Here is a 14171-nt window from a genome sequence, read left to right as displayed (position 1 = left end):
TCACCATATGGAGGCGGAGTTTTGACAGGGTTTGGGTTCTGCTTCCTGTTTTATTTTGAAGGTTTCCTGTATGCAGCAGTTTTGACTTCCCCGGTCCCAGTCTCTCCTGATGGTTGTCAACTTCAGCAACTTCAGCTTCTCTGTTTGTGTGCACATCCAACAGCACAGACAAAGACAAAATACCAAAAAAATATGTCTTGTTGTGTCCAGGTTGTCAAAACCTCACAAAGTTGCTCCCATTCTGGGATTGAGGAGAACAAACACAGACTGAGGCAGAAATCTGCAATGACGTTTATTGACATGTTATGAGGAAATTTGGATTTGCCAGCCATCCTCCTCCCCTCAGTGTCATTTTTCCGTCCCGTTTCATCGCCAGAGCGGTTTGAAGGGAGACGGACTGATTCCCTGGAACCCACAGAGGCTGCGTCGCTGCTTCGGTTCACATGGTAACTGTTTCTGCTGCTTCCTCCAGCAGACACACTTGTTGTTCCACAGCCTGAGGTCAGAACTAAACTAAAACCCGGCAGGTCGTCGGTCCGGTTTGGAGCAGTGGGCCGTCCTCGCTGTGGCTGGATGTCTCTGTAAATGGATGCAGGTGTTTGGAGGAGCAACCATTCACACCTGTGACAACCGACACCGTGAGCAGGAAGCTCCTGAACACCAAATGAAATAAATGTAGGCGTGGTTTCTGGCCTCAAACTCAGAATAATTCAGTGATGATGGAGAACCATCCACCATAAGTTCTGACTGTCGTGTCAGAGCCTGAACTCCTCGGGGGAATCTTTCTTAGAGGCATATCTGAGCCGGAGTGTTTGGTGCAGCTGTGACGTTCCAGCTTTTAGCCCCGCCCCCTAATCCAATCCCTTACTATGGTCCAGAGGAATGAAGAACGATCCACAGGCAGACATGGGATGGTTCTGAAAGCACCGCTAGAATCCAGCGCTAACACGGTGTGTCTGTGTGTGTCTGTGTGTGTGTCCTCAGCACAGCCTGTTGCTACTACACACGGTGGGTTCTCCTTCTCGTGGTTACCGTGGTAACACGACTGCTATCACTGCTGAGCTGCAGGGCGCCCCAGCAACCAGATTATGAATTCTCTAATCCAGGATTTTGCCAATCCCAGTTTCAGTTCAAGTAGTTCTGCATCCGTGATCCGCTGGCAGATATTCTGTTAATAAATGATCATCACCACTGTCTGTGTCTGTGAGGGGCACATGATTATTGACGTTTGCTTATGTTTGGGGCAGAAACAAACGTATGATGGTTCCAAGCCAGAAAAGACACTGACAGCGTTGCATCAATCCACTTTATAATCCAGCCGACGGGAAAAAGCGGATGTTGGAGCAGAGATTAACTTCCTCTGAGCAGCAGCAGCAGCTGCAGACGCAGATTACATGGAAAAGCAGAGAGGAAGGTGGCTGTAGACCGCAGGGACAGTGGAATACATGTGATGCTGGAGGGGGGGTGGGAGGGACAGGACGCCATCCAAAAACCCTGGCAAACAAAAACATCAACATGACGGATGAAAGTCTACAAAAACCATTTGACACCATGACACAGTTCTTCAGGCCTCAATGAAAAAGGTTCAGCTGCTTTTGGAAAGTCAGAGAAAAACTAAAGTCTATCTGAAAACAACACGGGTAGAATCTGTAACATCTGACCGATGAAGTCCAATAATGCAGATGTGGGTGGATACCGACACCACACCAATATGTCACCCCCCCTGTTGAAAAGGGCTGAGAATGCAGAATAACCAGAACGTGGAGACGTCAACTCAGGGACTCCAACGTCTCTGTTTGAGGCAAAAGTCGTCACATTCTGAACTGAAGCTCCGACCCCGTTTGCCTGAGCGAGGGAGGGGAGTCCTGGTTCTGTGTACCCCTCTGGCAGCACTGCAGTCCTGACCAGGACAGCGTGATGCCACCGTTCAAAAACGACAGCAAGGTAAAGCTGTGGGATTGTCTGTCTGCTCAGCTGCTTTCAGGAGAATCACATGTTCACAAACAATCGCTATGGCGACATCAATACGCATTTAAGTAACCTTTAATGAGCTAAAACCAGCTTCTGGCAGCTAGAACTATTTAACGAATCAAATGAATCTATTTATGCATTTGACCAATCGGATGGACGCCTTTGATGTTAGATGTTCACGACTCATTAATGGAAGCTACGTTGACTCTCCTCTAAATGAAACGGATGTATTTGGTAGTTTTCTATTTGTTCATGTACCACAAGTTATATTTTCATCACAATATCGATCACTAATATTGTTCTCCTTATATAGTGCAGCCCCCCCCACAGAGCAACCCGGACTCAAGGTCAGGCGAACATCCAGGGATCCACCATGAAGCCTCGTTTGCTCTCCAGCTCGCCGTTCTCCCATCAGATGTGTTGTCTGCGGGCGTAAAGTCTGAGATGTTCGTCTTGGTTGTTTTTACGGGACTTGGGGGAGGAAACCCCGGAGATGTCTCAGTATAGAGCTGAATCTGTCATTTTCTGGTTCCTGTGCTTTGGGGTTCTGTAAAGAAGTCATCCAAATGCATATTTGCCTTAAATGAACTATGCTGACACTGCATAAAGGATCCAAATGACAGATGGATGAAGCAGCAGCTTCCTGCTGTAGCTTCAGGATAGCCACGAAAAAAAAGAAAAGCCAGAGACCGGAAAGCCAAGGGGGGGGATGGGTAATTTCTGCAACAGCTCCACTCATTTCAATTACAGCTCTGGTCACATTCACCTGTACAGAGCTTGGCGTGTTTCGGGTTTTTGGCTCGTCTGCACACGTGGAGGGTAGTAGAGAGGAGGGGCTGCATCTTAAAGGTCTCCTAGGCTTGTTAGCCCCCCTTAAGGGACTTCTTAAGATGCGGCCCCTCCTCTCCACTACCCTCCATGGGCCCCCAGACAGAAACCAGAAGCCCCCGCACGGATCAACCTCCGTACATACACTGTCAGAAAAAATGTGCAAAATTTGTACCTTTAGAGGTACAATGGCTTGTCACTGGGGCAGTACCCTCAAGGGTACAAATGTTGTACCCTTTTATATAGGTGCGTATCTGTACCCTTTCAGTATGTACCTTTCAAAGGCAAATATGTACCTCTGTGGACTAAATTGTACCTTATAGTGGTATGGTACCATAATGTACCTTTAAAAAAGGTACAGATTTGTTCTTTTAAGGGTACTGCCCCAGTGACAAGCCTTTTGTACCCTTTGATGGCAAATTTGTACCAGATACAGCACATTAAAAGACCAGTATACTGTTTATCACATTTATTAAACATTCAAAACAATTACAATTCTGACATTTCACAGTATGTACAGTGTCACAACAGGATGCATATATTTACAATTATTAGCAATTTTACAATAATGAAAAATCTATATTTTTCCTTCAGTTCACATTGCATTCATTGTAACTATAACCTTAACATTTGATCAATTGTAAACAGCACATAGCACTTCAGTTACCATTTTTAAACCATGAAATAAAACTTGTGACATTAACAAAAGAAGCACTAGACCTCATTTTAAGTACATCTTTCTACTGCATTCTACATTTTCTAAAAATAAATAAAAAAGTAAAATCAGAACCAAGTTTAAATGCATAATTTAAATAATAAAATGCATAAATGTGATAAGATAATATTGATACGAATTCTAAAAAGAAAAACTATAAATCACACTAAAGATTACCAAGGATTACGTTTATGTCAATACCTAGTAGATCCTCTGCAAGCATCTCTTCTCTTGCTTCTTTGGAGACTTTGGCTAATGGAGCTTTTCTTTGAACAAGCTCAAGCACCTTTGGCACAATACTGGTAAACGCCGTCCTTGAAGCGCTGGCTTAAACTGACAGGTGATGGATGCATTCGGTCAACATCATCAAACAACTGAAAATTGAAAAAAATTAGAAAATTAATCATTCACTTTAACTAAAACAAACAAAAGACATAAAACATTCTAATATTTTTTGTTGCCATTTCCCTTTAGTGATCTCATTGTATAAATATTACTTGGCTTGAATGACTATAAATTTATATATGGGTTTAGAAAATTACAATGTTTTTACAATTAAGTTAAAGCTGTTAATGATCATTTTAGCAGATGTCTCAGCTTATATTGACATTCAAAATTTATTTTAAGCTGAGAACTGATTTAAAATGTCACTGACCCCTGAGGTTGTCTTCAAGAAAGAGTACTTTAGTATATCCTCTCGCACCTTGCTGTACTGGATATGCAGGACATTCACATGACCTTCAAGGGATGATGCATCCTCACCAATAGCCGCGTTTACATGGGCAAAAGTAATCGGAAAGAACGCCTGATCGGAAAGAAAATGCATCATGTAAACGCGCCGTTCAGAATACTCTGCCCCGATCAGACTCATTCGGATCAGAATTTCTTTCCGATCGAGATAGGTGGGTTATACCGATCGTTTATCCGATCATGGAGCATGTAAACGGTCATTCCGATCGTGTGTCACTACTGCTCTGGGTTACGTCATGCATAGACGGTGTTTCGCTGAGAGAAAGCTTTGAAGCGCATACGGGACCACCAGCTGCTCTGCGGACGCCCCGTGAAAAGCGCCGCTCCGCTCTCGCCCCTCTGGCTGTCTGCCTCTCCCTCCTTCACGAGGGGTATGCGGGGCAGCAGCGCTTTGTTCCACTGGCACCCGAGTCCCGGTGCCAGTGGACCAAGTGAGCAGAGGAGCCAGATAACTTTGTGTGTGAAGGGAGGGAGGGATGCTTAGTTAGTTACATGTGCGCTTTTTTGTTTTGTTATGTGTGGGAGAATTCAGACTGCGAGCCGTCCCGCCGCTCTGGGTTAGGGACTGCAGGACTCAGGAGGAACCGTGTTGTTTGGGGCGGTGTGTGAACGTTTCAGAGCAGAAATAAATGTTGCTCCGACCTTTAGAAGCTGTCCCGGCAAAATAAAGGCCGATGTTATTCCCACATATTTATGTGCAGCCAAGATAGATTGCTGCGTCTCTCGCACGGTCCTGGATTTTGTGTCCACAAGCAAGGCTAATGTTGTTAGTGCGTGTTTAAAGCCTGTCCTAACTCTTCCAGCTCCGTTCTTCAACATAAAAAGCAATGACCACACGGATTAAATAAACGATGAGCGAGCAGGCGCTTCATACTATTCATAACATTTATAAAAGCACGTTTGGAAGATCGCCTCGTGTTACGGAGCTGTTGCATAAAAGTCTGTGGCAGCGGTCTGTTTACAACGAGGCGCACCTCTTCTTCCGGGTTTTTTTTTTTTTTTTACCACTGCTGCGCATGCCCAAACGATTTATTCCGACCAAAGGTGTGAGCCATGGGAACGCTTGTTCTATCGGAAAAAGGTTTTCTGTGCCCATGTGCACGGGTGAATTTTAACCCGACCATTGATCCGATCAAGATATTCTGCCCATGTAACCGCGGCTAATGACAGCAACCACCTATTGGATCAAATTTAAAAGTCCATATTAATAATAAAAAATACAACTGCAAGCACTGATTACTGGGGTTAAAGCACTTTGAGACAATGTTTAAAGACAGTTTGTGCAGAGTGGTTTGGAGTTGATCAGAAATTAACTTCTGAGTTGTAGGCGGGGCTATTGACACAGTAGTTACCCTCTGCTGATGTCCGATCATCCCTTTGTTTACGCCCTCTCGCTCTAGCTTACAGTCCTTCCAACTTAAAACTAACATTAGTGGTGAAAGCAAAATGGTGACCAATATTGAAGCTTTCTGGCCATAGTTTAGATCAAGCTCAGACAAGTATGATGAAGATGTTAATGGATCTGTTTGTCTGCAAGTGGACGCATCAGAATAGAGCAGAGCAGAGGGACTCGGACCCACCTCATTTCATGTGGTGCGTCACAATAGAGAGCTTCCTCAAACTGCATTTATTTTGTCTGTTCCTGATTCATCCCAATTTGAGTGAATACTCAGATGTGCAGTTTCAAACGTGTTCTTTTAAACGTGCCCATCATGAGAAAAATACTGCGACATGTTAAAAATGGGGGACCCACTCCAATGAAAGTTATTTTTTAAAATGTAGCATTTTTATGATGACATATTGTTATAAGATTTAAGAATAAAACTGTGTTTCTGAATATTTATTTTCTCAAATTGGGATGAATCAGGAACAGATGAAAAGATGTAATTTGAGAAAGCTTGTAGTTGTTACGTACAAGCTACATTTGGCAGGCCACAAGCTCCCTGCTCCGCTTGTCTTCATTCTCCTCGTCTGAGTTGGCATCTGGCTCACATCTATAAGGCTGGATAGCTCCAATATTGCACGCCAATTCTGTTGCTTGGGGGTTGTGAGGGACTGTAAGGTAACGGGAGCGTAAACAATGGCATGATGGGAAGTTAAGGCCGGTTAATTCTGCAAAACAGTCCTGTCAAGAACTTGAAGGTGAATTCCAATTGAACTGCAGAAACCATGTCCCAGAAAACATTTTCCCCCCTCAAAAACTGCATAATCAATGTCTGTCTTTGTATAATAATAATGGATTGGATTTATCTGCGCTTTTCAAGACACTCAAAGCGCTTACAGTGTGTCCATTATTCATTCACTCCTCATCCATACTTGGTGATGGTAAGCTATGGTTGTAGCCACAGCTGCCCTGGGGCAGACTGACAGAGGCGTGGCTGCCATTTCGCGCCTACGGCCCCTCTGACCATCACCGGGATCATTCATGCACATTCACACAAGGAATGTGAAGTGAAGGAGGGTGAAGTGTCTTGCCCAAGGACACAACGACATTTTTTGGCTGGTGGGAGCGGGGATCGAACCGCCAACCCTTCGGTCATTGGACGACCCGCTCAACCACCTGAGCCACTGTCGCCCGTATAGTCAAGATCTTGTTAATTATGCAGATCTTTGTTGAAGGAAATACAGATTATATGTTTGTATGATGAGGACAGTATTCCAGAATGTATTCAATGTGTTGTGACTTACTCGGTGCAATCTGCCGTTTCCCTAGAAAACTTTAAACTAGTTTGGATGATCTGCCTTACTGCACTGTTTGACAACTAAACTGAATTGGAAAGACAGCCTGACTTTGAATGCTTGAAATGACTTTGTGAAAAGATTATTTACTTACTTTGGAAAGAGAGGTGTCTTCAAGTCTTCGTCTTGTTGTAGGATTGTGTTTTTAATATTATGGTGTCATCTGAGTCCACTTCAGTATCTCCACTTGAACTGGTATTGCAGCTCTTTGCAGGACAACTCGGCTGATCTGTCAAAGTATTAAAGCTTTGAGTTACTTTAATATTTAAATTAGTATGATAGCAAAAACAAAAAAAGTAAAAACAAAGATTTTTAAATACTGACGACTTAACAGTTTAGCAGATTTATTATCTTGTCTAAGACAGCAATAGGATAAAACACTCACTTATTTGCCCGTGTTTTGTTCCCCACACTATCCTGTCAAATAAATCATTAACCCTCAGACTCCTATTGATGCAAATATACAATCAAAACTCTTCAGCTCAAAAATGTTCTTAATTTAGCATGTACTTCAAAGCAAAAACAGATTATTTCCCTTGGAAATAAATTCAGGCATCAAAGGGGAATTTACCCAAAACCATTCAAAACAAAATAGATAAATTACAATTTAAAAGAAAAACTTCACCTTCTGGATTTGTATCTTCGGCCAGACAACTTTCCAACACACCAAGGTTTGGGTTTTTCAACAGGAGATCAAAAACCTGCTCATCAACTTCTGTCTTTGAGTCATCAAACACTTTCAAGTCCAAGGTTGGGATGTTGAACTTTTTGGCAGCTGTGAACACCGCAAAATTATGTTTAGAATACAGCACAGAAATTATCTTTAAATTAAAAAGCAATTAAAAAAATCTGTTTGCATTACAGCTGACAGTTTATCCAAACTTGACTGATTCCTGTAAAGAAAAATGCTGGAAATTGTGATGTTTCCACTCACCGCATTCCCAAAAGGATTTGTAGGTCAGCTGAACTTCAAAATATTTTTTCTTTTGGCATTCCACATGTTCACGCACAGCTTGCATCTTTCCTGGTGGGAAAAAAAACAATATATTACAAAAAAGAAAAAAACATTACAACACCAAAAGGTACCAACACAGCATTTATTCAGATCTAAGTCCTGTTCCAAATGAATTAATACATTTTAAAATAGTAATGGCAAATATACAGTTCACACTAGCTGCCACAGCAATGTTGCAGAATTTGCAGAACTGCTAAAAAAACACTGGCGACAATGCACTGGCTTTTAAGGGCCTACAGATTTATTTCTTGGAAGTTCATTTAAAAAAATGTTTTCCTGATTTTCCTGAGTTTTTGGTATGGGAAATCGTGACGAGTATCTGGAGTCACGGACCTCCATTTAAAAAAAAAAATCTCTGCAGGAGAATGTTCAAAATCAACAACACAGTGTAAACTTCGCTTGACCAACAATGAGCGATCATGACAACCTAAACAGTCTGTCACTGTCTTGCATTCGAGAAATGGTGGCTGCGCGCGCACAGCAGCTACGGCAGGCTGACATATAAATGGGAAGGACCGCCATACTGCGGTGTAAAAAAAACGTTATTGGACTCCTACACATTACAGATTAAAATGATTAACGCATTGAATTCGACGGACCTGATAAATAACAGTAGGAATTATGGAGCTGGTCGTTTCAAAAGTAGCTGGCTTCTTTACTAAGAAAGACAGAAAGACAGAAAGAAAAAAAAAAGGGGGGGGGGGGGGTAGGCAACAACAACCGGTGCATCAACGCCAGCGTACATCGGTAAACGGCGACAGAATTATCTGTGAAAAAATATATATATTTCAATGTATTTAACGGAACTCGGTTCAACACCAATAAAAACAACAGCTTAATTTATTTAATGGCTGCATTTAGCTGAACTTCAAACGGCTGAGGCTAACCGTTAGCAAACTCCTGCTCCTTTCAATCTCCTCACAGGCACATACACGGTGGAATAGCAGCATTCCACTACAAAAAAGTTATTCCTTACAGATAAAATAACCGAACCCGCTTAAAACAAGTTTCCAACTTATTCTTGAGCAATTAGCAGACTTACCTCAGTCAGCCTCTATCTTCCTCCGGCCGCTGCGGGATAACAAAATGGCGGAAGAAACGAAACTTAAGAAAGTAGAATGGGCGTGGTCTCGCTGGTTTACTCCAACATATTTCCTCTACGTTTTTACACCTACTTAAACAAAAATTACTGATGGTAACTACGAAAAAAGTACTCTCTCATTTTTCCTGTGTAGGTAGAAAAGCTAAAAGGTACTAATATGTACACTTAATGTATCGTAGTAACAGAGAAATTTACTTTTTTATGAGAATGCATGATTAGAAAAAAAATAACTTAAATTAACAGTTCAAAAACTAGAAATTTAAATTGAACTTAGGCCAAGTTAAAGTACACCATATAAGGTAAAAAACATCAAATAATTTTGTCTACATTGTGCTTTTGCTCTAAATTAAATATAAGTATATTTTTACTTATATATAAGTTAAAAAAAACAGGCTCACACTAATACATGTTTAAAAGTTATTATCTTGATGCTCTGCACAATTAATAAAATATAATTTGCTTGTGTACTGTTCAGAACTAGTCATAAAAGATGTGTGGTCTCTTAAATGATTATAATACAACGTATTAAATGATTTTGGGTGACGTTTCATACACTTTGAATTATTACTTTTGTCACACAAGTGATTGTACCTTTGTTTGTGGAATAAAAGGTCCAAATATGGGCCCTCTGATGGTTGGAAACATATTTGTACCTTTTTTATCCTTAAATGGTACATATGAGTACCCTAAGGTGTAATTATGACTCACTTAGGGTACAAATTCACCATTTGTACCCTAAGTGTTCACAAACGTACCCCAACCGTACCCTTTTTTCTGACAGTGTAGAGGTTTGAGTGGAGGTTTATCCTCTGGTTTTACCAGGAATCAGTGAAACTAAGCTGAATAATGGATCCAGCTCCAGCTGAAGGCCGTGTCCCACAGCCGCTACCTACAATCTGCACGTTTCCACGCAGGAAACGTTGCTGTGTGGTGATCCATGCGGGATCTACGGCATCCATACGTGTTTCTCGAGTTCATCATTCCTTGATGTGTGCGGATGTCCGTGGAGGATTTCAGCCTCTGCTCAGACTTTTTGGTCAGCTAAACATTATCCAGATTACGTGGATTTTATGCAGTTTATTCACAATTATTGCGTAAATCTTACACAATTGTGTGTGATTTTTGTGAGATTCATCCACAAATGTGTGTCTTTCCAGGACTGTTCCACGTTTGTCTAACAGACTTTTCGTGCATTAACCACTGAGGTAGAACTTGGTTCATGCATGATTGGCGCTCCCCCTGCCTCCCTTTACTGGGTGGTGGGGGGGTCAGGTTTCTAGGGGGGCGGTGCCAGGGGCAGCGCAGAAGGCGGGAGGGGGCCAGGTACGGCGGGGGCCGATGCGACTCTAGATGAATGCCAGGCCCTTCTCACGGATCTCGCCACCCCACTGAACCCCCAACCCCCGGGGGCGCCTAGCAGCTGACGAATGGTCCCGAGGGCCGCGGCGGGAGCTGACCATGGTGCTGAAGCATTTCTGCTCACTGAAGCACTGGTTCACGTGTTCTTAGCGTGTTTATTCCGGATCCATGTGTGAAAATGTCACCTAAAGACCACAACTCTGCCCTTTTCCAGGTAGATTCACGTCTGACCAGTTTCCATCTGTGTAATGTGCACAGATGTACGTGGTGGCTGTGGGACACGGCCTTTGAATGACCTGATAAACATCTGAGTTTCTTCTCCACATCACACTGACAGGAACTGGAACTACTGAACTGGATCTACCTGGACAGTGGGCTCTGTCCAGCAGATCTGCTCCGTTTCAGTCACTCAGCTCTTCACCACAGAAAAGACGATGCAGCGCATTTCAGACACTTCTCACATGCAGAACAGGCTCATCGGCCTCAGCAGAAAGGTCATGTCGGGGTCACTTCAACTAAAGCCTCGCTAAAGAACAAATGTTCCAAACAATCATTTTTCATCATGTTTTCATTTGAAAAGTTCTGAAGAGAAAAAGATGAGTCAGGGTTTTTTCCCAGGGTCCTCTGCACCAACACGCTCTGGAAAAACCCTGACCATGAGCGTCTCTGTGCTGCAGCGTCCAGCCCCTGCAGCAGGAATCGAGTTGAAAGCAGACAAACAGAACCAGAGATCTGTGGATCCACACCCACTGCTGGGAGTGTGACTGTCTGAGGGGACTGTAAAGATGACCACTGGAGGGGGGGCCGGTGCACGCTCACGGCTGCAGTCCCTATGACCATGAGACCAAACTGACAGTGATGGGTGGGGGCTAACGGTCCCAGGACGCATTCAGTCCTGAGGACGACACGGACAGTGAGGACGTGGCTGTTGATGCCGATCTTTGTCAGAACTCCGCTGCAGTGCTGGACTGTTTGCTCCATGCAGATGATGATGCTGATGAGAATGGCAGGTGGGGGGTGGGGGGTGGATTTACCAGGAACACACTGACTGCTCACACACGGGTGGGAAGGAGTTGATGGGTAATGCGGTACCTTCCGCCGGCGCTCGGCTCGCTCCCGGGAACGCCTCCTCCTCTCTCTGGCTTTCTCCAGAGCCTTCAGGTCCGGAGGCTGCTCCATCTCGGACCGGGCCTTCTTGATGTGAGCCGCGGCGTGAGCCATGGCTGCTCTCTAACGGCTCAGCAGGTGATGCCTCCTTCCTCCAAGGACGAACAGTCCAAAGCGGATAAGTGTGTGAGGAGAAGAGCGCCGGCGTCCTCCGTCCTGCAGCCCTGCGGCTACGCACAGCCGCAGCAACTTCCTCTGAGGCGGGGATGGAAAGGGGGGAGTGGAGGTCCAGATCGCATCACCAAGAGGTAAACCCGACAGCCTATTGAGGCAGAGGAGAGTTCCACCCCCCCTTAACAGTCAGCCTGCTGATGCTATGACAACCCAGGAAGCCTCTAAATACACCAGCTCCCCACCCATCGAGGACCAGACGGAGAAGTGGGGGAGTGCGGGGGGAGGAGTCAGAGGTAAAAACATGGCATGGGGGAGGAGATGCGGGACGCGGAAGCATCGGCGTGTGTCCTTTAGAAAAAGAACAAGGGAGGCACCATTGTGCTGAAATCAGAGGGGGACCTCAGGGGTTCTACCTCCTTTGTGACACGCCGTCCTCGTGGTACAGTCTGGGAATCGAACACACGCAGGCCGAAACACTCTCAGCTCTATGTGTTCCTCTGAAGGTTAGGAATGAAATCAGGAAAAAGGCATCCGTGTGGCCGCCCCCGCTGCCCCTCTTCCTTCCTGTCTCATATTTGCAGCGCTTCATTTTCAAGACACATCCCAGAATTCCCCTGATGGATCCATCCCAGCGGAGAGCGTTCAACACGAAACCACATGAGTCCACTCTGTTAGTGAGTAAATCCAGATCCCTCTGCAGTGTTTTTAGTCCACGGCCTCACCCCTCTTGGTTTTTTATCATGTAGCGCCACCTTGTGGCCGGATCCAAAACGTAGGGTCTTCTGACTAGAATCCTGATTTGACATGTTTGGTTTTTGTTTGACTAAAGCTGCTCTTCATTAAGCAGAGACAATCAAAACTAAAAGATGAATTCAAATATTTGATTTAGAATAGAATATATGAAATATATCCTGCTATTTGGTCAATCTAAATACTGTGTCTTCTGATCTTTGTCTGCATCAGAACATGCTGATGGTCTGCATGGAGAGGCGTTTAGACAGACGGTGAGCTTTCCCCTGCTTGACCTTAGCTCTCTGCATATGAGTAAAGAAAGCAACATTCCTGCTTAACGTGATAGAAGATGAATCCATGGATTAACCTGTTGTGTTCAGGATTACCAGAGCGGGATGCATGTGGTCACTAATCCCTTCAGTCACAGGCGTGGATGGATACGCTGTGAGCTGAAGAGCATCACTCAGTCCACCCCTGGCAGGGACACACACCCCCTGCAGGAGCTGCAGAAGTCACATGACAAGGACAGTTTGCAGGGAAAAGCTGTAGAGAGCACTTCCTTTAGACCAGAATGCTGCTTCATTGGTTTGTATGAATGGATGAGTGACCAACCCTCACATCTTAGGGTGGAGTAAGACTGGAAATGTCCGTTGGTCTGAGTCTGTATTCAGAGATTTCTGATTCAAACCCAAGCTTGTAAACAAAACCATGTGACTAGAGATCCCTTCTGTCAGTGGCCAGGAACTACGAGGGCGGGGCCAAACGGCAAGCAAAGGAATAATGGAAGTCCTGCTCTTTGATGATTCATTCAAACTTTATGTTTCTCTGATTCTGAACGTCTGCATCAACGTCTGGTTGAACACTTTCTCCTTTGGTGGAGTCGTGCTGCAGGGCGGTTACCGAGGAGACGACGGCTAAGAAGGATGTTTATGACGTATAGATGGTTGGAAAACAGGGAGAAGAGATGTGGATCACATATGAGGCTGAATTCATTTCAGTGAGTAGCTGTGGCTCATGGCTGCTCTGCTAGACTGTTTACATCCCATAATGCCCGGCTATGGAGGCAATAGCCAAACATGGAGCCAGACTAAGGAAACTCAGAGCAAACTGAAGCTCAGTCTGATTGGAAACGAACTGAGACCACCTCCAGAGACGGGTCAGAGAGCGGTTCCTGGTCCTGGACCAGAGTCCATTTGGATGTGTTCAGACTGAACATTTGTTCTGGATTATCACAGGAAACAAACTCTGGTTCACTTTAAATGGACCAATGTGTCCCGTCTGAACACAGCCTTAAAGGATCCTAACCAAACAAAACGGATGAAATCAGTGGATCACAAACATGATGCTACGTTCACACTGGGCTCCAAAATGTGAGTTCCAGCCCCCGCTTCCACTAAAAAGTCTACGTAAAGGCGTGGATATGCGCATCGTGAGCTTCCACGTTCAAAACTCCCACATTCACACGTCGCTACTCATGTTTTCAAGTCTGTTTTCAGCTCCAAGTAAAAAAAGCAGAAACTGATTCCCCAAAAGTTTAACCAGTTAAACTTAAATTGGGAAAAAACTAAGAATTAAAATATTTTTACAGGAGCAAAGCAGTTTTTCATGGCAGCCACTGCTCTGCAGAAAAAAGAGGCACATTCTTAATGAAGAAGGAGGGGCAGAACGCCACGTTAGGT

The 14171-nt window shown here is 44.3% G+C and overlaps 1 protein-coding gene and 1 long non-coding RNA gene across 6 annotated transcripts in view; both read right to left on the bottom strand.

Annotated features, from left to right (window-relative positions):
- Nucleotides 1-14171, bottom strand: part of ank2 (ankyrin 2) — a 182276-nt gene that overhangs the window by 99472 nt on the left and 68633 nt on the right. The window contains exon 1 of one of the 4 annotated variants that reach the window (XM_023949046.1): nt 11572-12420. The exons of the other annotated variants lie outside the window; for them this stretch is intronic. Coding sequence (XP_023804814.1) covers nt 11572-11700 — 129 coding nt within the window. The 5' untranslated portion in view covers nt 11701-12420. Of the gene's footprint in view, nt 1-11571; nt 12421-14171 lie in introns of those variants that run through there. 4 annotated transcript variants of the gene reach the window in all.
- Nucleotides 5409-8637, bottom strand: LOC105353775. Of its 2 annotated transcripts, none has more exons than XR_002872028.1 (3): nt 7629-8637; nt 7098-7232; nt 5409-5441 (listed from the first exon to the last, which is right to left on the bottom strand). It is a non-coding gene; the product is annotated as an uncharacterized LOC105353775 (long non-coding RNA). The 2 variants fall into 2 exon arrangements; XR_002872029.1 differs by lacking the exon at nt 5409-5441 and having other exon boundaries at nt 6881-7232; nt 7629-7778; nt 7938-8308.

Source organism: Oryzias latipes, chromosome 18, assembly GCF_002234675.1.
Source record: "Oryzias latipes chromosome 18, ASM223467v1".
Classification (NCBI taxonomy): domain Eukaryota; kingdom Metazoa; phylum Chordata; class Actinopteri; order Beloniformes; family Adrianichthyidae; genus Oryzias; species Oryzias latipes.
Note: the sequence above shows the minus strand (reverse complement) of the source record. Positions and strands in the feature narration are given on the sequence as shown.